Here is a 26,635-nt window from a genome sequence, read left to right as displayed (position 1 = left end):
AGCTATTGATTAATTTGCATTGACAGGGGAAATTATCCTCTGTAGAAGAGAAATTCGATGTTAGGCTTATCTTGGGTGAGTGAGGCGGTCGTGGACTGAATCCTAAAGTAGCTCGTGGTTGGAAATATAGCTGTTCAGATACCTGACATGGCTGCTGTGGGCTCTCTGAGGTCAGCAAATGATAGTGTGTTAGTGTGAGAGTTCATCTGCTTAGGGCGGATGTGAAATGGAAAGAAACGTGAGAAGATTTTTAGCATGTTGCAGGTTTGTAATGACTTACAGTGCTTGTGGAATAAAAGTCACCATGAAATCAAAATTTACTATTCAAAAGGATCATTATTATAATTATTATTTTATTTTAAAATTCATGCCCTAATAATCTTTAATCAAAATAACTTCCCCTCCCTCTTGCAGCGACATCGCTTCTCTTCTTTGATGACATGTTTACTGGTGTGAGGGCGGGACAACCTGTCACTCACATGAGATCGACCAATAGCAAAACACAACAATCCAACCATCCAATCAGTTCCCCATGGACAAAATCGAATCCTGTCCTACTTTTTGTCTTGTTTGAAATGTTGTTTCAATCAGATATATAACACAATAGGGAAGTAAAAGACTATCACATCTTCCGTTTCATGTCAAATTTTAATAATAAATTTGTAGAGGGAAGCAATTGGAAAAACACGGCCATGAGTGTGACTTCATCTAGATGTTAAATGCTGATTTCTTTCATGTCATGGCTCCTGACCGAACACCTCTCTCTGTCTCTCTCTCTTTTCACAGATATCCTGCAGTATTACCTCACATGTAACGTGGGTCAGGTCAACCCCTTCCAACAGGTAACCCTAGCTTCCTATATCAGTTTAATTCTTTGATTCAGATTTTCTCTATTAACTAAATCTCTCACCTTCAAACCTCTGAGAGATGTCCTCAAAAATATTAAGTATATCGGCTCTGTTCCAAACCCTAGTGAGCTTCCTGACTAGACAAATTTGGCATATTAGGCACATTCCCAATGCAAAGGCTTTTGCGAAAAGTAAAATTAAACACCTTTATGGATTCCTCTTTTGGCTAAACTCTTAACAAAGCATTACATGTATGGTTCATGGAAAAGGTAATCCCAGAATGCATTTGCAATGAGGTTAGTGAAACTGTCAAAGATAGTGACAATTTCACTAACTGTGACAATTATTTTCTACAGTTTCAATAAAGTTTGATTTATTTTTTGGTTCAAATATTGAGCTGTTTAGCAACATGCTAACTTGCTTCTGTTATTTATCAATATTTTAAATTGGCTTTTATTTTATATTTTTCATATATTTTACAGTTTTCATTATAATTCTAGTTTTAGTTTAATGTGCTTTTGTCATTTTTTTTTTTTTTTTTTTTTGTTTAATTTATTTTTTATAAATATATCTATTTAACCAACTTATTTTTATGTCAGTTTTAGTAATTGGTAAAATTTTGTAAATTTTATGTTTTTCATCTGATATTTATATTTTAATTGATTTCAGCTTTAATTCAGTTACTGAAAATGGTTTTTAATAGTTTTAGTTTTAGATTTGAACAATCCCAACGCTGATGCTCTGGGAGAGTTAACTCAGTCCTGTGCACTTGAGGTGCGAGGGACCATTAATAATGTTGTTTCTGTAAAGAGTTTGATTTCATTGTGGTAAGGATGCTGCCGGAGAAGGTAGTTGCCTGTGTAAACAACAGACAGTGAGGCATCTCACTGGTCTTTGGAAGACAGCCAGTCTTCTCCCACCTCACACTCCATTATACAGGGGAAGTGCCGCCCCCTGCTTCATTTGTCCCTGTACATTAGCATTCTCCTCGTTGCGAGAGGCCCGATGGAAATGTGTGTTCCTTTGGCTTCCTGCCTCTCCCTTTAGTTAATGGAGTCCGTCTCCAAGTCTTTATTCGACTAATGCATGTGCATAATTCAAACAAATCACAGCTCTTAACTTATCATGATTGATGGATTATGTCAGTGACAGCTCCATTGTCTTGATGTCATTTAATTTGAATGAAGGGTAATACCCATATGGAGATTGAGCGCTGTACTTTGTCAGCTGATGCCCATGCAGCATACAGATGAACTCAGTCTGTTTCACATCTGAGAGAGCAAATAATTGAAATGGATATTGATTTTAGGCTTAAAGTGTCACCCAGGAACATTTAAAGAGGAATGTTGAGGATTCTGCAACAAATTTAATGCTTTATACTTCGAACATCAGAGCTACTTTTGCTATCTACTGTCAGGTACCTTCTAAGGGGCTGTTCACACAAGACCTGTTTGTGTGTTCAAAACAACTGGGGGTATTTTTGTGGGATTTTCTTAACCGTAAATGATATACACTACTGTTTACAGTCAGTAAGATTTTTTTTTAATGTTCTCTTATGCTTACCAATGCTGCATTTATTTGATCAAAAATACAGTTAAAAACAGTATTATTCTAAAATATAAACTAAAATATCTACTTTTTCTCTTTTAATATATTTTAAAACATAATTATTCTTGTGATAGCAAAGCTGAATTTTCTGAATCATTATTGAAACCATGATACGTTTTTCTGGATTTATTAGAAAGTTCAGAAGAACATAATTTATTTGAAATTATAAAGATGTATAATGTTACAAAAGATTTCTGTCACTTTTGATTTTGTCGTTGCTGAATAGAAATAGTAATTTCTGTTAAAGAAACCCAAACTTTTGAACTGTGATGTATACACTGCTGCCTTAGAATTTGACCAAAACAAAGTGTATCTTCTAAGGGAGCATGATTTTGAAACAATGTTGGAACAGCATTTGTGTGATATTGTTTTTCATAATTCCTGCTTGCAGCTTTGAGCTAGGGATGTCACAGGTGGGAAACTTTCACACGGGTAAATACACTTGCAACAACACTGGTATTACTGAAAACTGGGGGCGCACTCGCTTTTCACCTTCGCTTTTTGAATTTGCGATCACGTGTACTCTGTGTACCTATAATTTGCGGGCATCAGGGAGCCGCTATCAATATGGTACTGAAGTCGTTTTTGAATGTGCTCTCGCTTTTAACTTTCGCTTCCGAATTCGTTATCATACGTACTCTGTGTAAAGGGAGCGGCGGTACTGACTGCACACAAGATATTTGTCAATGATCAAATCCTCCACCATTGTCTTGTCAGTCATCTCTCCTTACTCTCGTCATGTGATGAGTGAAATCTGACTCCTGCTGCACTGTGCTGTGATTTTGCAGCTTGTGCTGTATAGAGCAGAGAAGATGCTTTCAATTTATAATTACAGCATTGTTTGTCTATCTGAACTAAATGGTTTTTATTTTTATAAAAAAGCAAAATGACAGTGGGGGCAGTGCGACGGTGGGCAAGTAATGTAATCGGTGTACAGCTGAACACTGTGAAACATTGTAACACCGACTACTGCAGCAAGCCTACTTAAAGCTTGTACTAGCTGCTGCCTGTTGTCTTCAGAAGTTAGTTTCTACCACTGTTGTCCGCAAGTAACACTGTATTCAGAGGTCTCCTGTGCGCTCTGTAAAGAAGGACATGTTGTACTTTCACTGCTTCTTTCTCAGTGAATGTCAGCAAATTTTCTAGCCTATGATTGTAGAACTGTTGACAGACAAAGCTGACACAGTGGCCATTTCGCATCTCAAATATTCATGTTTTCAAGACCTCTGCTCTTGAAATACTCTGTGACACACTTTAAAATGTCCTTAATGGCTGGGTACAACAGCCTGCACTGACTTTTGCGGCTGGGTGTAAATGCACTGTTGCATTATGCAAGCAGCTCTGATTCCTGCTGCAGTTCTAACAGTGAAGTGTGCATTTTTGAGGAAATACTTCTACACTGGGCAGGAAGTGGCAGTTGTGCAACCCAGTTTGTATTACCTCTCTAGCTCTTAACATAGTATTTTTTTGTGTCTTTCAGAAACAACTACGATCAAACAATAACGACGGCTGATTAATAATGTTATAGTTTCATTTATCATGCTTGAGAACTTGAAGTGGTCCAACAGACCTTTTCCAAAATAATTTGCATCACTTTTGTGGCACTTTTAAATTAACAGAAAGAAGAAAAAAAAACAAAAGAACAAAGGTTTGTAATCAGTAAGCTTTAAAAAAAAAAAAAAAAAAAAAAAAAAAAGTATTTGTGGAGCAAAGATGCCTTAAATTGATAAAAAATGACAGTAAAGAAATTTATATTGCAAAATATTTCTATTTTAAATAAATGCTTTTCTTTTGAACTTTCTAGACATCAGAGAATCCTGAAAAACAATCATATTCCACAAAAATATTAAGCAGCACAACTGTTTTCAATTGATAATAATAATATAATAATAAGAAACACTACTTTAATTTACAGTTAGCTTTTCAACCAATGTCTTTATTTTCAGTTTATTTTATATTTTTTATTTGTTTTACATTTGGGTTTAACAATTTTTTTTAGATGAGTGATATTTTGTTACTTTTAGTACTTTTAATAACCAGATTCCTATAATTTCTTTTCCTCTCGGTGCTCTTTAATCAAAAATTTATTAAACCTAAAAATGCAGAATGTAGATGTTGGGAAGAAAAAAAAAAAATGATATATAATATTTATATATATATAAATATTTTATATATATATAAATATATATATAATTTTTTTTTTTTTTATTACATTTTTTAAGGAGTAACAGCTTATCTATAAGATAACATTTCCACAGATCATATAACTGATTTCTTTTTTTGTCGTCTTGTAGAAGCTGTCAGGAAGTCACAAAGCACTGGTGGAAATGCAGGATGACGTGTCCGAACTACTGCGCTCTGCAGTCCGAGAATACCCCAAAACAAAGGTGAGCACATGCATGCAGTATGTATGGCCCATTTCCCATAATCCATGATGCACAAATGTCCCAATGTGTGTTTTCTCCCCATGGGCCTCTGTCATTGTGCAGCATCTGTGTGTGTTCTGGCACAAAGTGATGGCTGACATTCTGTACATGTGGGGAAAAAAAAAAAAAAAAAGCCGACCTCTCACTGAAACACAAGCGTTGAGAGAAAACGCTGAATCAATGGAAATATTTCACCCTTAGAACCAGCCAAAATCTGTTTAGCACTGCAGCTTTATACAACTTAGACCTCACACAACACTGCGCCTTTAAAAGAAAGAAAACAAGCTGTTCTTCTTTGACATCCTTCTGTGTGAATGTTTTTGTTTGTCATGTGCTGGTTTCATGAATAGAGTGTTAAAATTGTGAAATATATGAAATGTAGAAATTATGCTTCTTAATATAAAGTCTACAGTTCAAAAGTTTGGGGTCAGTAAATGTTTTTTTAAGAATTTTATACTTTTATTCAGCAAGGACACATTAAATTAATCAAATGAGACAGTAAAGACATTTATGTGTTACAAAAGATTTCTATTTCAAATAAATGCTGTTTTTTTTTACTTTCTATTCATCAAAGTTAACAATTTCTTTAGTAAGTAGCTCATCTGTTTTCAACATTGATAATAGGAAATGTTTCTTGAACATCACATTAGAACGATTTCTGAAGGATCATGTGACACTGAAGACTGGAGTAATGATGCTGATAATTCAGCTTTGACATCACAGGAATAAATTACATTTTAAAATGTATTAAAATAGAATACATTTACTTTAATATTTCAAAACATTACTGTTTTATCGTATTGTGATCAAATAAATGAGCAAGCTTTTGAACGGTAGTGTGCATATAATGAATATTTCTATCTAGATATTCTATCTAGTAACCATGTCATTTCCAACTATGTGTGCCTATTATTTTAGGAAAACCTTGAGCAGATTCAGGGGGGGTTGAACACCACTGAGGTTGGACTGCACCAGCTCACTGCCCTTGTGGACTGCCGCAGTTTGCACATGGTAAGAAATAGTGTTTTGTTTCAGTTAGGGCTGGACGATTATGGCCTAAAATCAAAACCTTGATTAATTGAACATTTTACCTCATTTACCTTCTTTGCCCTCATAGTTCACTGACAAGGTTTGTACTGTAAATATGCTTGACTGTTAAAGGTGGGATATTTTTTCCTATTGAAAGAGTGATCTGACATAACAGCTCACTTTCAGCAGTTATTTTATCTATGGTTTGTAACATTTCTTACAGATTTCTGCTCGTTGTAAATCAGATACAGATAAATTAGCACAGTACCAGTACGTGATGAGAGCGATTGCGTGTGTGAATTAGTCATATCGTCTCTCTATTAATTGTGAAGCTGTGGGTTGTAAATAGTTCCTTCAAAAGTAGAAAAATATATGCTATAATAAGTTTTGAGTTTCTAAGCTACTTTAGTGATAAATCACAGGACGGCTAGTTTCTGCTTCTCAGTGCGCGCGATCTTCAAGTTTTGCGCAGCTACTGTTTGTATGAGTGTTCGTGCCACAATGCAGCTGCGCGAGCACGGTAGCTCGATATAATACACATCCGATTGTCTAAAATCGCTTGAATGTCCAAACTGACAAACCTTAAAACACATACAACTGACAAGTTTAGTGAAGACGCAAGGTCTACGTGGCTACACACGTGGTAGTATGTTTTTAAGGGGGAAGTATTAACAGGATTAAAAAACCGAAATAACCGATATGGGAAAATTATGTCGGTTTGAGGTTCTGAATTTCGGTTTCGATTACTTTTCGATTAATCGTCCAGCCCTAGTTTCAGTGTATATGACCTCTTTGCACAACCGGTTCCACTCTGACTCAAAATAAAGCAAAGCTTGCCACCATTTTCACTGTAACCTCAACCTGTGGGCTTCTGTTGACATGAAAAACCAGGGGCTTGCAATCCACTCACAAACAAACACTCTCACACACACACATATATATACATACACACACACACACACACACACACACACACATATATATATGTGTTTCTATCTTCTATCTGCTTTAAACCTCACCAGCACTTACTGCTGCAGTCTGGAGCCTGTCCTCTTCTCCAAGATGATGGAGATATCTGACATTTCAGGATTCAGCATGACTAGAGTTCTTCTTCAGGGCTGAAAGACAGAGGCCTGCTGTGTGGGTGGTCCTGAAAGTGCATCTCCTTCCCCTGAGAAGTGAAAGTAACGGATAAAATATGGACTTTTGGAAATGTGTTATACATTATTAATGGTGTTTTCATACTGCAAAAGCAATAACACACTTCACAATCGTCCAAGCCGTACATCTGAGCTGTATGTGGGAGAGTTTGTGCTGGCGATGCAGAACAACGTTGACAGTAATTACAAATGGAGCAATTTTGCAGTTAATAATGACAGTAATTTGGAGGAAGGAGACGCTGCTATGTTTCTCTGATAGCAGCATGTGTAGGGCTGGTTGCAGTTCAGTCAGCATTTATTATTAAACAGCCCTGTTTCTCTGCAACATATGGTGCCATCCACTGCAGGAAGTTCTCAGTTAGAGCGTCTAGCACTGGATGTTGTCATTGTGTTTTCATATCTTCTGGTTTTATTATACACAAACCCAGCAGAGACGGCCTGGTTTCTGTATTGTTGTTTCATGCGAGCAGTGCTGGGTAGATTACTTACAAATTGTAGCCTGTTTCTGATTCTTCTTGAAATTACAAGAGAAAAATTGTGGTTAGTAATGTAATCCTTTACATTACTCATTTTAGGTAGTGTAATCAGACTACTTTTTGACTACTTTTGACCTAACTAGTTTATCACATTGATTTGAATGAGATAAGGCTGAGAAAACACTCCTTAAAAGTGAAATGATTTTTGTAAATTCAGTGGTCAAATGCTGTGTGGCCTCAATAAATCAATAAATTTATTGAATCAATAAATTATGAATGATTTACTGCCTTTGTACTGTAGTCTGATTTTGAGTATTTTAAAATGTAACATATTCTAATTACAAGTACTTAATGTTTGGGAATCTGATTACATAATCCAGATTACATAATCCAGATTACATGTAATCAGTTACTTTCCAGCACTGCGTACATTTAAAGCAACAGTTCACCCAGAAATATTCTTCTGTTATTGTTTTCTCACCCTCATGTCGTTCAAAAGCTGTATGCTACTTTTATGCTTCCAATGATAAAAGAAAGTCAATGATCACGGTGAGTTAATGATGACCGAATTTTCGCCTCTTTATTAAGAGGCAGTGTTTGCGTGCAGTGCTGTGATTGTGTGTTTAATGCTGCCTCTGTCTGTTTCTGTGCAGGATTATGTGCAGGCATTGACCGGCGTGTGTTATGATGGGCTGGAGGGTCTGATCTACCTGGTGCTGTTCTCATTCATCACAGCTCTCATGTTCACCTCTGTCGTCTGCAGCGTGCCGCACACATGGCATGGCAAAAGGTGAGATCTGGAAAAAAAAAAAAAAAAGGAAATAAGTGGCCCAAATAATATTTATAATATTTAACTATAATTTAATCTAATGTAATGATATAATAATAATAATTATATATTTACAGTTAGTAATCACTCCTTGTGAATAAGTAACTAAAGTTAATGTAATGTAAATGTAAATAAGGCTTTAAATCAGTTATTCTCAACCTTTTTGACTCCCTCATGTCCACAACAATATTCAAAGGGCCCAAGAATTTTCAAGTTGTTCGTGATTTACTAGAAAAAGATTGAGGAAAAGATTTTTACAAATATTTTTTACAATTTCTACCTGATAAAATATTATAGAGCTTGGCATACTTAAAAAATATTTATTCAAAAAATGTATAAAATAACCCATGGAGTAAGATTTATTCATTTACATGACTTTCCCGTGTCTAGAAATCGCACTTTTAAAATTAGGCTACCTCAGATAAGGTTTTCTAGACCATGGGAACCCTGATTCTTCAAAGAAAAAAAACAGTTGTTGATTGGATAAATTAAAATGTATTTATTTGTTTTGCTTGTTTTATAGTTTTGTTTTAATGTTTGTTTTGTCTCATTTTAATGTCTCATTTTAAATGTGAATGTCTTCTCAAAACCATTAGTTTAGTGGAAAAGAAATCAATCAACCAACTAATAAGCAGAGCTGGGTAGTAACTGATTACATGTAATCTGGATTACATAATCAGATTCCAAAAATTAAGTACTTGTAATTAGATTATATTATAAAGTACTCATAATCAGACTACAGTTACTTTTTATTGATTACTTGATTACGTTATTCTCACAATGGCAGTAATTTATCCATAATTCATTGATTCTCCCTATTACTATTTTCTACTATTACTATTTTTTTTTTTTTTTATCTTTTAATTTTTGGTACCACTTTAGTATAGGGAACACATAAACTATTAACTACGCCTTTTCCCTCAATAAACTCCTAATTTACTGCTTATTAATAGTTAGTAATGTAGTTGTTAAGTTTAGGTATTGGGTAGGATTAAGAATGTAGAATATGGTCATCCAGAATAAGCCATTAATATGTGCTTAATAAGTACTAATAAACAGCCAATACTCTAGTAATATGGATGTTAATAAGCAACTAGTTAAAAGACCCTAAAATAAAGTGTTACCAAATTTTTCCTTTCTAAAAAAGCCTGCTTATAAGTTCTGAAGCTCTTCCTGGTTTGTGGAATTGCACAAACCAGGAACCTTTTTTTTTTTTTTTTTTTTTTTTTTTTTTTTTTTTTATAAATTTAATTTGTTTTATTTGATCAATCTTGATAGCTTTTTATTAACCTCACAAACCCACTGCAGTTCCTTTGTGAACCCCAGTCTCGGAAACCCTGACATAATGTAATATTAAATGCACTTCATGTTGTTACATTTAACAAAAATTGGAATATATTTCATTTTTCTCTTTGTATTTTCATGTCAATATGGTACAAGATTATCCTGTTAAAGTCAATTCGATAAATGAGTTAGGTCAAAAGTAATTTAAAAGTAATCAGAAAATAGTCAGATTTTATTACTTTAAATGTTTAATGTAATGGATTATGTTACTAATTACAATGTTGTGTTGTAATTTGGAATCAGTAACTGACGACAATTTATAAGTAATCTACCCATCACTGCCAATAAGATATGAACTTGTGTGTAATGTGTCCAGAAGCGGTGTTGCAGTAGAACAAACAACTGTTGGTCTCATAGTAACAAACAAACAAGCGAAGTGAAATGAAAAGCAATTGCTGTAAAATTCAGGAATTTAGATTTACCTACCTACCTTAGTATTATACTTACCAACAGCTAAACTATCACTAACAGTATGCATCTGTTAATGACCTTGTACTATATATTTCTGTATTTGTATCACTATACCACTGCTTTAAAGCATTAAATAAGTATTATCCGGCTTGTATTTCGCTTTACAGTGAAAGGTGAAAGTTTTGTTATTTTCATAAAACTTATTGTTCTTTTCCCATGCATACTTTTGGTATGACTCATTCATTCGGTGGAACATCCTAACTTTAATGTTAAATACTCTTGAGGATTAAACCAAAGATAAAACAACAGTGGAAATGGTTAGTGGTATGTTTGTGTGTCCGTGGGCATTGTTGCAAAGACTATGGTCAGACACCTTATGCTCCCATCGCACTGTTTGGTCAAGAGCTAAACGGAAACAGCTGCCTCGCTCCATTATCTCCCCCATCCCTTCCCGTTCCTTCCTTCCAAGCGCTCTGTGTGGGAATCGCTTGCATCTTCCTCCCATAATTACATAAACTGTAATAATTCCCCGGCCTGTACCCATGTGGATGCTCTCACAGGACAGGCTTGCATCAGGCAAACAGGATTACACTGGAAGAGATAGAAATGACAAAGATGCCAGCTTAGGCATATTATGTAATTATCATCACACTCATAAGTGTGCATCTCATGGTACACAGCTATTCACACTACCTCTTCATTATAGATAATTAGCAGTTTCTGAATATGAGTTTGGGCAGGCAGTGGCAGGCAGTGCAGTGTTGAGGTAAACTGATTGTGTTTACTGTACAGAGTGTTGGAAATTTTTTTTTGCTATTTTAGTTAGGTGCATGCGTTTTTATATTCAAAGACCTTTTGGTTTGTGTTAAAGGTGCACTCAAGCATTTTTCCTGATTAAAAAGCTAATAGCCCTTTTTTTTTTTATATGTAGTCCAGTACGTATATATAGTGTGGTTCCAAGCTTCCCTCAAATGGTAATATGTCCTCCCTCTGAAATAGAGAAGAGCGGATTACATGCTGCTGTCTTGTTCCGTGTGGCTGAAACAAATCAGACTAAGGATGGCAAACACATGCCTCTGCATGAAATTAAAGGGATAGTTTACCCAAAAATGAAAATTTTGTCATTTACTTGCCCTCAAGTTGTTCCAAACCTGTATGAGTTTCTTTCTTCTGTTGAACACAAAAGAAGATATTTTAAAGCATGTTGGTAATAAAACAGTTGACGGTAGCCAGTGACTTCCATAATAGGAAAAAAAAAACCCTATGGAAGTCGATGGCTACCGTCAACTGTCTGCTTACCAACAATATCTTCTTTTGTGTTCAACACAAAGAAACTCATACAGGTTTGCAATAACATGAGGGTGAGTAAATGATGACGATTTTCATTTTTGGGTGAACCATCCCTTTAATGTGATCTTCCTGTTTGTCATCAGAAACACAGCTGAGATCGCCCTCTGCTGTTCATATCACAGTGTGACGCTTTGATAGTGAAGATCAGATAGAATTTATTAATGCACGGTTGGACAGATCTCTCAATATTCGAATGATTCATCATTTCTTCCCTATTCTTAGTGGATTTATCCATTTCTCTAAAATCTTTGTTGTGTTTTTTTGTTGTTGATATGTATACTTTGATATGCATGTTTATGCATGTTTTTTTTTTTTTTATGTTTTTGAAGGAAGTCTCTGATGTTCACCAATGCTGCATTTATTTTATTATACAGTAAAAACAGTAATATTGTGAAATATTATTACAATTTAAAATAATTTTTTATTTGAATATGTTTTAAAATGTAATTCATTCCTGTGATTTTCAGCATCATTACTCCAGTCTTCAGTGTCACATGATCCTTCAGAAATCATTCTGATATGATTTGATGCTCAAGAAACATTTCTGATTATTATCAATGTTAAAATTGGTGGTACTGCTTAAGCTGGTGCACTTGAATAGAGAGTTCAAAAGAACAGCATTTATTTGAAATCTAAACTTTGTAACATTATAAATGTCTGTCACTTTTGATTTGATTTGTACAACAAGCAAATTTAATGTGTACCCAAGTATTAATTTCTTTTTCTCCTTCTTCACCAAAAAAAAAAAAAAAAAAAAAAAAATATATATATATATATATATATATATATATATATATATATATATATATATATATGAATTGAAATGACCACAGTTTTTAATGCATGATCTTGTTCTTTAATGCATTATCACTGCTGTAATTTAAAGTTAATTTTAAGCATCAGGAAAACTTTATTTCTGATGACAAAGTCACTGTGTTTGTTAAAGGGGCTTTCACAAATCCCATTTCTGTTCTAGACATTGAGAACTTTATATGTCTCCTCTGCTTATCTGTAGAGACAGCATTGATCTGGCTGCTGCTAATGAACAGCGAGTATTTCGTTTGTATCAAGTGTTGCATACAGAAGACAACTTCCTCTAATGTCTTGAGGGGTCCCATATGAGTTTTGACACTGCTTGTCTGCTATCTGCAGTTTCTAACACTGCTAACTGGCGTTTTACTCCAATTCACACTCCCACGGCAATCATGGCTCGCACTATCAGTGAGGCGACTTCACAGCAATTCACAACTTGCATGACATTGGGCTGTGTTGAAAGACTAAACAACATGATGTAGGAAGTCTATGAATAATCACCAGTGAGCCCAACCCAGTTTGATCTGATGGATCTGTCCCTGTATTAAGTCACTTTGAATATAAAAGCAGTTAGTTGATGCGAGGCTTGTTCAAACTAACTGTAATTTGTATGTTGTGTGTGTTTGTGCGAACAGGCCTGATGAGGACGGTGAGGAGGAGTCCATGGCTCCTGGAGGCAGACAGAATCATGATAACCTGTACCGAGTGCACATGCCCAGCCTCTACAGCTGCGGCAGCAGCTACGGCAGCGAGACCAGCATCCCTGCAGGAGCGCACACCGTCAGCAACGCTCCCGTTACCGAGTACATGTGAGTTACATAACATCAACACCCCATACACAGTCTCTGAACACACACACATCACCTTTACCCTCCTGTGAAGGATCCACGGGGTATTTGTAGAAATAGACCGATACTTCTTACTGATATACCCCACATTTCCACTCAACCGTATTTTCATTCTTTCATGTTCCACCATTCATTTAGACATGAGAAAAAGTCATTTAAGCAAAACAATTAGTCATAAATTGTCAAAAAAAAAAAATATGAAAATGAATTTGCGACTTAGATCGCAAAACAACTTTGCATTATGATGCTGCTTAATAATAATAATAATAATAAAAGTGATGATGATATTATTTATTATTATTAGATATTATTGTTATGGTAATATAGTAGTAGTATACTAATAATTATATTGTATGATAAAAAAAAAATAATGTTACTGTTTTTATACTTCTACCACTTATTATTTATGATTGTTGTTGTTGTCCTTGTTATATTAATATAGTCATAGTATAGTATTATATAGTATAAATTATAATAATTATAACCAGTTATAGTATAATTATAATAATAATAATAATAATAAAAACCAATAATAATAATAAGAAGAAGAATAAGAATAAAAATTATTGTTATTATTATTATTATTATTATTGGTCATAATAGAAGTAGTAGTTGTATACAAAATTCTGATTTATAATATGTATTATTTATGAAAATAATGTTATTTATTATACTTATACCACATTATTGTTGTTGTTGTTGTTATTATTATTGTTATTATTATTATTATTATTATAGTTATGTAGTAGTAATATAATATTATTTAGGATAATTATTAATAATAATAATAATAAAATAATAATGACAATTATAATAATAATTAGAACCATATAGTTGTATTGCAATAATAATATTAATATTATAAAAATTATTATTATTTATTATTGTCATAATATAAGTATAGTTGTATAAAACAATTCTGATTTCTAATAACAAGTATTATTATATTTATAAAATGATGTTATTGTTAAGACAGTCATAATGGATCTTGTCTTTATTGCTAAAATAATGTTTTATTTTCTGTCAAATTCAGATACAAAACAATTAAGTTCTACATATTAGTTATCAGACACTGAAACAAACGTAATCAGTATTCATCCTAAAAAAAAAAATGTTGGCTGGTTTTTAGTGTTCTACCACCATCCCATTCAAGCTGATCACTGCCCTGCCTGTCTCTCTCACACCATATGTGCTGCACATAAGCTGGACTGAATGTTGTTGGTGCGTTAGGAGTCTGGTGGATGTTTTCAGCAGCTGGGCACTGTCATAGTCCACATGTGCGGTGTCTTAAACTGAGGATGAGGGATCCTCTGAGAGAACCTCAAACCTGCTGAAGTTAAACAGCTGCTTCTCTCCAGCTGTGTGTCTCTGGGAGGAAACAGACTGCTGGAGGAGTGATAGGGGAACAGGGTGTAGCAGGGGGCTCAGAGAGGGATATTGGGGGTACCTGTCAGAATGTCATGGGTGAAAAAGTGGCAAAAATCACCTAAAAACACAAGACAAGCAGTACTGTTCAGGAAGAGAGAAAATGTTATGTAATCTATAAAACCCCTTTATTTTCAATAAAAACTGATGTAACACAATAATGTGACATTTCTATTAAAAATAACATTCCCCAACACTAATATAGACACTACCTTTCAAAAGGAAGGTCAGTAATTTTTCTTTTATTAAAGAAATTAATGCTTTTTTATTTAGCTAGGATGCATTCATCAAAAGTGAGAGTAAATGCATTTATAATGTTACAAAAGATTTCTGTTTTAAATAAAAGCTGTTCTTTTGAACTTTTTATTCATCAAAGAATCCTAAAAAAAAGCATAAATATCACACAGTTTTCAACTTTGATTATAATAAGAAAGCACCAAATCATTTTAAAATATGTTGAAATGGATTTTAACTTGTAGTAATATTTCACAATATGACTAATGTATTTTTGATCAAATACATGCAGCCTTGGTAAACAAAAGATACTTATTTAAAAAACAAAACAACAAAAAACTTACTGACCCCAAACTTTTTAATGGTAGTGTAATTAAGCAAATACAATAAATTTGAAATAGATACATTAATGCAGGAGGATTTTGAATCTTTGTAAAGTGTGCGTTTCTCATTTCCAGGACCCAGAATGCAAACTTCCAGAACCCTCGCTGTGAGAACACTCCTCTGATCGGGAGAGAATCTCCTCCTCCATCTGTAAGTATCTGCACTCGTCCTCGGTGAATGACAACACACAAATCACAGAGTCATTTTGACAGCCTGAATGCTTAAATATTCACCATAAATGGCACATTCTTATAGTTTGCCTGTGTAAATCAATGATCTCCCCCACTGTAGTTTCATCACTGTACACAGCAAGTCATTACAAAGAGCCCTGAACTCAACTAAATGTCTTTGTGGATGATTGAGTAAGTGAGAACTGACCTCTCAAGCCAACTGCTGATGGACAAAAAAAGGTTTTAGGAACGAAGTTCCAGAGTGTGAACTTACAAAACTGGAGATTTATAGCCATAGATCGATGTCGCATTGATTTATTTTTTTTTTGTGTGTGTGTGTGTGTGAGGAAAAGAAGAGAGATTTTGAGCCAGCTGTCCACTTACCAACTTCCAACGGAAACAAGATGTCAAATCGGTCACCTGTTGTTGGTGAAATTGTGCTGTTGCACTGTTCGTTTAGAGATGAAAACATGGGGGATTGATTAAACAAGTGCCTCTGACATTTCACATAGACCTTTCATGTATTTTAATACCTTACTCTGGCAGCCGATCAATATGAAGCTTCCATATTAAGAACTGGAGCACAATGCAAATGTAAGAAAGCACCATGGACAGCACTCTTTCTGGACTATTTGTGATTTTCATTTTTTGCGCAGAAAGTAAAAACAGGATGTAGCTAAGAATTCAGACAGTATGTCTTGGCAGTTTCATTCTTGTCTGCAAGAATCCGGCGAACAAGAAACAAACTCGCCTGGGAGTTGATTTGGTGGGACTGTTAGACACTAAGAATGTGTGCACATAATTAACTAGTTGAGTAATTGTTTTGCACCACCTAGTCAACTAGAAAAAAAAAAAAAAAAAAAATAGATTTTTCTTTGCGTAACTGTCTGTTGTAAGTACCAAAATAAACATTCCCATAGAATACACTTAAATAACACACCATTATAAATGCACACATTAGGTGACATTGTGAATATGTGATGTTGAAGTCAGGATGATGACATGTATTTTTGTCACACTAAAAGTTACGAATCACCATGAATCACATAAATTATAGCCTATATTTTCAGCTAAAAATAGCAAAATTAAACAAAAGTTTATTAGTTTGCATCCCTTAATATTTCTGTCATTTAACATTTCTATTGTAAAACAGCTGACAAATATTAAATGTTGAGATTATCTCACACTTTGACCGTTTACTGAAGCATCGCGCTGGAATTTATGATTAGCATTCAGCAGCTCTGTGAACATTTGATTTGATTGGTCATCTCAAACATTTTGACATTAAGGAGCGGTGATTGACCGCTGAGGCAGCTCAGATGAGAAGGTCGGTAATCTTGACGTTGTGGAATATATCTGTGCAGCACCAAAGTAGAGTTAATATTAGGCAATTATTTCACAACCTTTATTATACACCTCAGAAAAATACAGAGGACCGGACCACGAGGACCTCAATGGTGGGTACAGCCCTGGTTACAATATTGCGTTACACCCAAAAAAAAAGTAACTAATTGCGTTACGTAGTTACTTTTTATGGAAAGTATTGCGTTATTTTTTTGTTTTTTTAACAAAAGGCCCTTTCACACCAAAAGTGAAATGAATAAGCCTCAGGCTGAAGAAAATGCAAATTCACACCTGTAGAGCACACAGCTCAAACAAACCTTTCAGCTGTGCTGCCATTCTGGATTACAGAAGAATAAGATGCAGGAAAAGAAGGTTCAACACTCTTACTTGCCTCTGCACTTTCTCCCGTTTTCTCTCAACATGGGAATAGGAGAGCTGTCAGTCAATACACGAGAAAACAAAGTAACTTGACAAAATAATATTTTGTTGTAAATCTAAAAGTAATGTTACTTTAATAGTTACTTGAAAAAGTAATCTGTTGTAATGCGTTACCCCCAACACTGTCCAATTATGATAATGGTTTGATTCTTAAAGCGTTACTTTTTTACTACTGTTCAGCAAATTTTCATGAGCGAAATCCAATCATTTCAAAAGGAATCCACGTGAGCTAGAATTTTAATGGTGAAAGATTTCCCCATGCGCATTTTGCAACCGGTTCAAGTTGGTGATGCAGATTTGCCATACTGACAAACAGAAAACTTCTTTGTTTGAAAGTGACTTCTTTGTGAGCTGTGCTTCATACATCGCTACACTATTCACAATAGAGAGTGGACCTTTTTTGTAAGCGACATTTTGCTGAAATTTCACTAATATAAACACACTTTTATTGGCATATTTGCTTCTTGTTAGTCATGCATCCCACTGGATGAAAATCCGCTTTTATGAGAAACACGATTCCATATGAGACTGTTATCAGATTGCTTATCAGATTGCTTATCAGATTGCTTATCAGATTGCTTATCAGATTATTCAAATATATTTTTATATAACTTCTGGGTGAGTGCCAATGTTTTTTTGTTTGTATTTTGCTAACAAAATATACATTTCGTGTACATATCATACTTACTTTGCAGTAGTGTAGGCGAGCTACAGATTATCTGGACTTGCTGATGTAAATGAATCCCACTCACACCGTGTACCTGTGTCCCCTCACACCTTTGTGTCTGGTCTTGTGTCCTCTAGACCCTGCGTGTTGGTTTGTGTGTGTTGGGAGTTCATGTTGTACGTGTTTCTTGAGCTGGAGTCAGTGGTGTCTATCTGCTCTACACTTTCTTTTCGTTTTCTTTTCTGCAAATCCACACAGTTGTATTTGACATCCACGGACAGTAACAGCCGTCACAGCTGGCAGTTAAAGCCATCGGAGAGTTCCCGCTCGTTTTGGTAACAGCCTCAGCTATTCCAACAGGTACTCAACTGCCCCACTCCCACTTATTTGGCCCACTTCCCTCCCTACAAAAACAAGAAAACAACAGCGTGATTCCTCCCCAAACCACCATCACCCTGACCCAAGCAAGCTGCCCTCGTCCCTGGTGTTTTTGTTGTGTGCTTTCCTGGTCTTGTCATCTGTGGGGCAGCATGTTCTCCCTCCACCAGCATTAACTCTTCACGTATCTGACATAAAATCCAATTTTCAAGAACACAGAGAGGGATAAATGCATTAACACAGACATTAAGGGAAAGAACAGCTTTTTAATTTAGTTTAGCTAATGATTAGCATCCGAAAGGTGCATTCACACTGACAGTTATTAAATCATTGGAGGTCACTGAGCCGCAGTGCTAATTGTTTCTAGTCTCATTTGAATAAAGTTGACCTCTGTCTGCTTTATATAATGGTCCCTGACAGTCATGTTGTTAGAAATGAGCACGGTTTAAAGTCAGCGTGAAACAGAAGTTGCCATAGCCTTTCTTTCATATTGTGACGTATATCTGAATGAAATGGCTTCTCGAACAAGATTAAATGTAGGGCGGGATTTACTTTTGTAAATGGGGAATTGATTGGATGGTTGTGGTTTGCTATTGTTTGATCTCATATGAATGACGGATTGTCACAATGATCAACTTCTTTTCGGTTTGTCATTGCAAATCTCTTTTGGTGTGAATGCCTGTTAAGTCTTGTAAACAAACGTAACTTCCTGTAGCTCGATAGATTGCAGCAGTAGGCACGTCATGCTTTGTGTAGCGGTTACCCCTTCATGTTTGATTGGTACTTTTTATCTTTAAAAAGTAAAGTTTAAGTAGTCTTATTAGGGATGCATTAATACTGTCTGGTATCAATATCGACCTCATGTCATATTTAAATTTTTAAGTTTTAACTAAGAGCTGTCAGCTCCAGTCACTGCATCTGTCACCATACACTGTTGATGGTCAGTGTATATTGGATTTGAATGTACAGATTGTGCAGGCTTTTTGTTCATTTAGTGGTGATTTCCAACTGAGGCAAAGTTGTAAACTCTATATTATGCCCTAAACTCTATATTAAACTCTATATAAGGTTTAAACAAGCCACTTTGCAAATATTATAGGTGGACAGAGTACATTCATGCCACATTTAAAGACTTTAGTGAGAATAAAATGAGCTCAAGGGAAACAAAAGAGGCTTTACATTAGTATTGGGTCATTTAGAAGTATAAGTATAATACTAGAAGTATAAAGTAATGTCTCTTCATTCTTATCAATCAAGTCACATTAGTTGTATGTTGTATTTAAGAAAAGTAGTAAACAGTATTTATAGTGTAGTTTGACTGCTTGCTGTTTTGTTAGAGTGAGCAGATTTTTGCAATTTAATTTACAAAGAATACTAACTACACTCGTGTGCTATATACAAACCCATTAATATTGCATCTACAAGGCTGTCTAAATGATTCTAGGTGTTCTGTGACAGTTTTATTATTATATGATTTTTTTAAATTAATTTTATTATTATATGATATATTATGATTTTTTTTATTTATTATTATTATTATTATTATTATTATTATTTAGGACTTTACACCTGTTATTAACAGCCACCATGGATGATTCACTTCAAGTTCAATTGTGAACTTGGCTAACACTGTCAGTGTGCCAAAACAAAGAGGGGGAGGGGGTTGGGGGGGTAATCAATCAAAACTTTTGGAAAACATCCATTATACATTAGAAATGCACAATATACTGTATTGGGACCATTTCTGTTATTAGCTGATATTACAGACTTTTTATAGTTTGTTGGCATCAACATTGGTTATTTAATTCTGTGTGCTAATGTCTTTTTTTTTTTTACATTTAGATTACCAGTCAATCTTTAAAATCACTAATAATTTAACACTGTTAAAGTCCCCCTGTAGTCAATAATTTTATCCCTTAAAACTCATCTTTAATCACCAAAATGACATATTAAACATTTTTTTCCTGTAAAAAAAAAAAAAAAAAATCTTCATGCCTTAAAATAGCTTGAATGTAACTCTACACCCTTGCCTCATTTAGTATATGTGGATCAATGAATTTGCAAATTAGCTCCGCCTCCACTAACATCGTACTAAACATCATACACCTTCTATATTGCTAAATCTACCAGATTTTTCATATCAACAGAAAAATATACCGTGATAGCCTGGCTTCTCTCGAGACTCCTCTGCTAGTTCACTGTTAATGATATGCTAAAGCCCGCCTGTTGACGTGATTGGTTACAAGGTAGTTTGTGATGTCACAGACACCATCAATTTTAAACCACTTTTTTTCCACTGCAGTTTTAAAGAGAAAATACTCAGCAATGGTGTTGACATGAATTTGCACATGGTTTGTCTTAAAGCATATTAAAAACACCACAAATACATATAAACAACATTAAAAACTTGATTTTCACCACAGGAGGGGTCTTTAAATGTAATTTTTAGCAAATCTCAAAAGGAAAATCCATTTTTCATTCTGCACATTATAACATTATAATGCCTAAATGCACTTCTGGCATTTAAAATGATTTTTTTGGTATTTGGCCACAATTTTAATATCCATGCATCCCTAATATACATGCATGAAATCCAAGACTGTCCTCTAGGTGTTAATAGCAGGTGTAAACAGCATATTACAGAGCCACTGTAACAGGCATGTTCACATGTACTTGCACTATATACAGCGTGTTCTTTGTGTTAAAGCCGTATTAAGTCTGAAATCTAAATTATTTTGTATGTTTTTTTTTTCTCTCTGTGTTTGTCTCCCTCCAGTACACATCCAGCATGAGGGCCAAGTACCTGGCAAACTCCCGACCCGACCCCAACAGCAGCAGCTCCGCAGCAAACTAGAGGAACACTGTCTCCTTTCCCTTCAGTGTAAAGCTACCCCTCATCCACGTCTTGTTCCCACAGCCCAGACAAGTTTCACCCCAGGCCTACCCATTTAGCCATGTTGATCTTTGATGCGCACTCTCCAACCCAGCTGATAAAGGACGTCCTTGCATCATGTAAATACTGCTGTCAGAGGAATGTTCCAGAGGCCTCTTGTGCTGTTTCCAGTTGGCCGGTTCAGTTCAGGCAGCTAGTTCAGCGTGGCGGCAGCAGAGGGTTACTCTCAGCCCTGAGTGTTTGTGTGTGTGCGTGAGCGTCTGTAATGAGTATGAACTGCATTATGTACAGATACTTTGAGTGACGTGTGTGTGTATGTGTGTGTTGATCCATGCTGCCCTTGCTCTATTGTGGTGCTCTTGCCAGAGGTTCAGAAAGGTCCAGAACTGAAGAACTGGACAGGGTTTAATGCCCATAACTCTAGAGTCCGGAATGGCCTCTGTCCTCTGGTCATTTGAAGTAATGTGACCTTCTCCATTTGCAGGACCTACTGCCACGTCCAGCTCTGCAGTTTACATCAGTGGCATCTACTGTAATATAACTAAACCAATCTAATCTTAATAGTGTGAGAAACTCTTGAGCATTGAGACGTTCCCTAGAACTCAGTAATTAAGTTCCTCTTGTTTTTGGGTTTGGATAGCAGCTTTTAAGTTGACAAATTGGGATGATAGCTATTCTAATGAAATGGTGTGAGAAATAAAGCCAGAAACATGCTCCACGCTAGTACAGAAATGCAGACGTGAACACCTAGTTAGTCTGTTGCAAATCTGTTGATGTGTTATATATAATCTGCATATGTCTATCTCCATACTCAAGGGGGCGATAGAGAACCAGATGTTTTTATTCAGGTAACTAGCTGAGCAAGCATGTTTCACTATTGATTGCTCCAATATAGTCAACTTGAAGGAGTGAATAAAAACGAGTGAGTGAATTTGGACACTTAGTTAATTAATTAATTAATTTGGCACGACGCTCTTGTGCTTTGGTATAGAGTGGTGGAACTGTGACGTCACTTTGTAGGCCAATCGGCAGATAGCATCACGATGGTTCCCTCGACAATAACCCAATAGGATTTTCCCAAAGGCTTTTGTATTATCACAAAAAGTAAGTTCTGTGATCAACAAAAGTTTATGATACTTACATGTTTTGTCCATCAAGATAATTTTCACAGATGAACACAACTACTTAAGTTGAACTACACCACGGTCACACAAGTTCAACATCACTACCAACGTAACCACTTGATAGCAACCGTCATTTTCAAGACATGTAACAGCTTAAAAGATCACGGGTAGGTTAATACTGTTGTTGTTTTTATGTCGTAGAATAAAACGTGAAAGTATCTTGAGCTTGAGTTAACCACAGACCTGATTTCAGCCGTTTAACCAAATCTATTAAAAAAAAAAAAAACATTAACTTTGGGACAATGGAACCGGAAGTGCTAAAATGCTACCTCGCTTCCGTGGTTTGGCCTACAAAAATGCGTCATAATTTCAGTACACTCGATAATGTCCAAATATTGCACTATGTAAGGCTATAGGGGTGATTTTGGACACAGCCCAAGTTTCTCTTCAAAAAGTTGCTTTGTCATGACAGTAATAGACCTTAAAGAAAACATTTGAAATAAGATAAAAGCTAATGCTCGCTTTGGCAAACTTTAGTTGCGTTACAAATTGCAGAATTATGTGTGAAATCATAGAATAGCTAGCTTTTGTGTTTCTGTACTTGTATAGTATGTTTCGGGCCTAAATCTGTAGCATACGCTGGTTGTAAGAAGAGTGGGTTCTTTCATCTCATTTACAGGCTTGAGTTTTTGGTGGGAAGTTACGGTTTGTAGGTGCTGTGTAACTATTGAAATCCTTGTAGGGTTTTTCTCAATACACATGGACTGCATTAAACAAACTACTCATTTAACTGGGCTATATCCACTGCCATTGCTGGAAAACCTGGAAAAACAGAGCCGGACAAACCAGCCTAACAAAGAGGAAATTGAGAAATCATCATCAGATTGTTGACCAAACCCTGATGATCTGGATTTTGACCAAACGATGATGATGATCTGGACAACCTCAAACTGGATTTGTATTCAAGTATTTTTAGCTCCATTCAATCTGAATTTAGCACGAGGCTAAAATTCCTTTGTCTAATGCTGGGACCTTATCTGAACATTACATTTGTCCTAATACTGTACAAGCATGGAGACGCTGGGACCAGCTCAGACGATTTATCATCGCTTATCAATTCTAAGCAAGAGGCTGGGAGGAGTTCATTGTACTGTACACAATGTAAACTGAACATTTTAACCTTAATTTTGCTGATCGGATGAGTCCTCAGGGAGGGGGACACCAATATGGCAGAAAGTGAAGTCATCAGTGGCCTGTCTTGTATTTTTTCCTCAAAGAAACAGAAAGAAGGCCGCAAGCTTCAGTACCTTGTGCTGTAATTCAGTGTGACTTTCAAAAGCCCACAATTTCCTGGGCTTGTTGCTTCTGTACCACAAATTGCTTTCATTCCCAGAGTTGAGGGGAAACTTGCCATCCCTGAAGAAGACATAAAAGTGATGTGCTGTCAAACAGAATATTTTCCTCTTGATGAGAGCACAGACACACAGGAGACAATGCCAAGAGCTGGCATCTGATCAGGGTGAACTCCCTTTCTCCTCAAAAGACCCCTCTCTGATGTTATAGACTGAGACTCTGCATGTCTGGACCTCATATAAGGGTGCCAGTGTTCTCATACCATGGGCATCATCTGTCTCACCTTCACACACACCTCAGGACCACCTCCTTCCCTCATACTGCCAACATCAGAATTTCAGGGCATGTCATGTGCTTACCACATATTCAGGGCTCAACATTAAGAAGTTTTTATCAGGTTCACTTGCCCCACCAAAAACAGCTACATTTTTATCATGCACATGTGCCAGAATTTGTTTGGAATTTACTGTATGTATATGTAATGTATAATCTCTAACCTGACAGCTCTAAATTCATAATGATAAAGTCTCATGCTGACCACGGTCGAGTGGATCATTCTTATTGTTGAGCCCTGATTTTCCATCTCAGAGAGAGTTGTGTGGGGGCTGCATGCATGCATGCTTTGTAAATGCAGACGTGAGACTTAAAACAAATCCCAATGTGACAAAATTGCTCAGAGACTCCCAGACTTTTATGAAATCAAGCAAGAACTTCATGGTGAAGAGAATTAAAGGGATGCATTACAGCTATAAACAAACAGAGAGCCTTGAATTGTGTTATTCAGCTCATTATTTGACCATGTGAGGTTTTTTTTCCCTTTTTCTCAAAGCATGGTCATCCTATAGATGTGGAGTGGAACCATGATGTGTGCTACTGACGCTTGCATTGCTTTCTCGGTTGATGCTATTTTGATCGATGATGAGGTCTGTACAATCCTCGACTGTGCCAATAACCACCAGCTTTGTACCTTCCGTGAATCTCTAAATGTTTTTCATCCTTGAAATGGACTTTTTCTCTCACGAGCTCTGCGTGGCCCGAGCAAATGAGACACCTGTGAACATGAGCCTGACGTTGTGGGAGTATTTTTATTTTTCTCTGTAAATGAACACGTTTGTGATGATGCAATCTCTCTCTGTTTTCACATCACCATTTACTCCTTGGTAATGTCTTACTGCAAAGATAACAGTACATTAAACAAATGTCTGCAAGAAAATGGCCCATTAAGGACATGAAATTGTTATATCAGTACAAACAGATCATTTTTAATTATCTTTTTATTTGGAATTCTTAGTCTGGCATATTTTGATTATTAGCAAGCACAAAATATTTTGTCTCTTTCATGCGAATAAATGATTTTGGTCTTTTATCGAGATGTTTTTATATGACTTCACTGTAGGATGACCTTTTTCAGTTACTAAAATATTGTAAATGTTTTATTGAGCTTGAACTTTCAGATTAAACCTAACATTAACTGATAAATGTGTCTTATGTTTAACTATTATCTTATTGATCTGTCTGCGACAGAACTGTCATTTGAAACTATGGTGAGTATATTTACATGATTATAATGGCGATGATTCTGATTAATCCCACATTATGAGAAGAACGTTTAATTCTTGTATAATCTTTATCTTAGTTGTCATGAAACTGTTTTAATACTGTTATTGGGTTATATCGTTATAACACTTATTCAAGGATACTGTCTTCACGAAAGCTGTTTCTAACATTTAAGTTTTGAATATTTTTAGCCTATTGTGAGTGTATATTCACCATTTGAACTCAATCACTCCCCCTATGGGTTGTGGATAAAAGCGCACCGTTGACTCGGTTCTAACATATAAACACAGGAGGGCAGCATTGTGTCATTCAAGAGAAAGTACTTTCCTATGGTCACAAGTTCGGAAAGGGAATACCAGCTTACTACTTGTTGTATAGTCTACTACCTAGTATTTTTAAAAACAGTAAGTGAAACAGTATATTATTCCAATAACGTTTCAAACGCTATTTATTCTGTATTGTTGTCACGTGGCATCATTACGTAGAATGTTTACCTTCACTGTTTCCGGTGAGTCATCTAGTAATTTAAAACTTTTAATCAAACGTTGTGTAATAATGATAAAGACTTTTGTCAGTCTGATTAAGTAATGATGAGTCAAGAAAGAGATATGAATAAATGCTACAGATTCATCCAATATAGCGGAAATGGAAGGTCGAGTGAATTGCATTGTGGGGCGCATTTCTCCACATAAAAACGTCTATATATCTATAATACTGCTTATATATAATGTAGTACATCTATTCTATAGAGGAATTGTATGCTGTGTATACTTACTATATACCACTGAAGTCTATGAGTGTACTGTTTTGAATTTCAGCACATTGATAACAATGCATTTATTTCTGTCAGGAAAATAGAAATCACAGTGTTGTGTTTATGACCTTACTGGTGTGACATCAGTCATGGGGGTCAGTGTCACAAACAGGACAGACACCCACCATAGTGGCTTTCCTGTCAGCCGCCAGGCAGCTGCCGCCTCACTGGGCCTGTGTGTGCGTGAAGGGGAAGAGGGTGGACTTCTGGGAAAACAAAGCACATAATAAAGGGACCTCTACACAGAGCACACCCTGTTTGTCTCCTTCCATCGTCCATGGAAATGTAAAGCATTTATTTTTTGAGAACCAGACAGTCACACAAACTCAAAATGTGAACAGGCATCAAAGAAACAAATTAGCTTACCACTCCACACAAATTAAACGATTGTGTACGTGTTACGGAACCCCTTTTCACTCTAAAACAAAATGGCACAGGTTTATTCCGTAACTGGGATCGCAAATGGAATCCTGCACAGCCTAATTATGTTGGAAATTGAGTTAGGCCTCTATTGTTGAGCCGCAGGAATGCATTGCGAATGCAGTGGAGTGGTTAAGTGAATGGAAATGGGGGTGATGCCAGGCTCCTGTGAAACACCCCCCACAGCAGATTTTCTTTTATTAGTGTGGGCTTAATGCCAGCACATTTGGGTCTTTTCTGTTGTTATGACCTTTTTTTTGTGTGTGGACACATCAAAGTGTGATATATCTTC

The 26,635-nt window shown here is 35.7% G+C and overlaps 1 protein-coding gene across 1 annotated transcript in view; it reads left to right on the top strand.

Moving 5' to 3' along the window:
* The window catches only part of ttyh3a (tweety family member 3a), a 68,240-nt gene extending 43,209 nt beyond the window's left edge, over positions 1-25,031 (top strand). Inside the window, exons 8-14 of the mRNA XM_051886387.1 lie at positions 787-842; positions 4,751-4,843; positions 5,801-5,893; positions 8,201-8,337; positions 12,930-13,103; positions 15,260-15,335; positions 20,959-25,031. Of these exons, the coding sequence (XP_051742347.1) occupies positions 787-842; positions 4,751-4,843; positions 5,801-5,893; positions 8,201-8,337; positions 12,930-13,103; positions 15,260-15,335; positions 20,959-21,036 (707 nt within the window). The 3' untranslated portion in view covers positions 21,037-25,031. The remainder of the gene's footprint in view (positions 1-786; positions 843-4,750; positions 4,844-5,800; positions 5,894-8,200; positions 8,338-12,929; positions 13,104-15,259; positions 15,336-20,958) is intronic.
* Positions 25,032-26,635: the final 1,604 nt, after the last annotated feature.

The sequence above is a fragment of the Ctenopharyngodon idella genome, chromosome 3 (assembly GCF_019924925.1).
Source record: "Ctenopharyngodon idella isolate HZGC_01 chromosome 3, HZGC01, whole genome shotgun sequence".
Lineage (NCBI taxonomy): Eukaryota > Metazoa > Chordata > Actinopteri > Cypriniformes > Xenocyprididae > Ctenopharyngodon > Ctenopharyngodon idella.
This window is presented reverse-complemented; position numbering and strand designations above follow the sequence as displayed.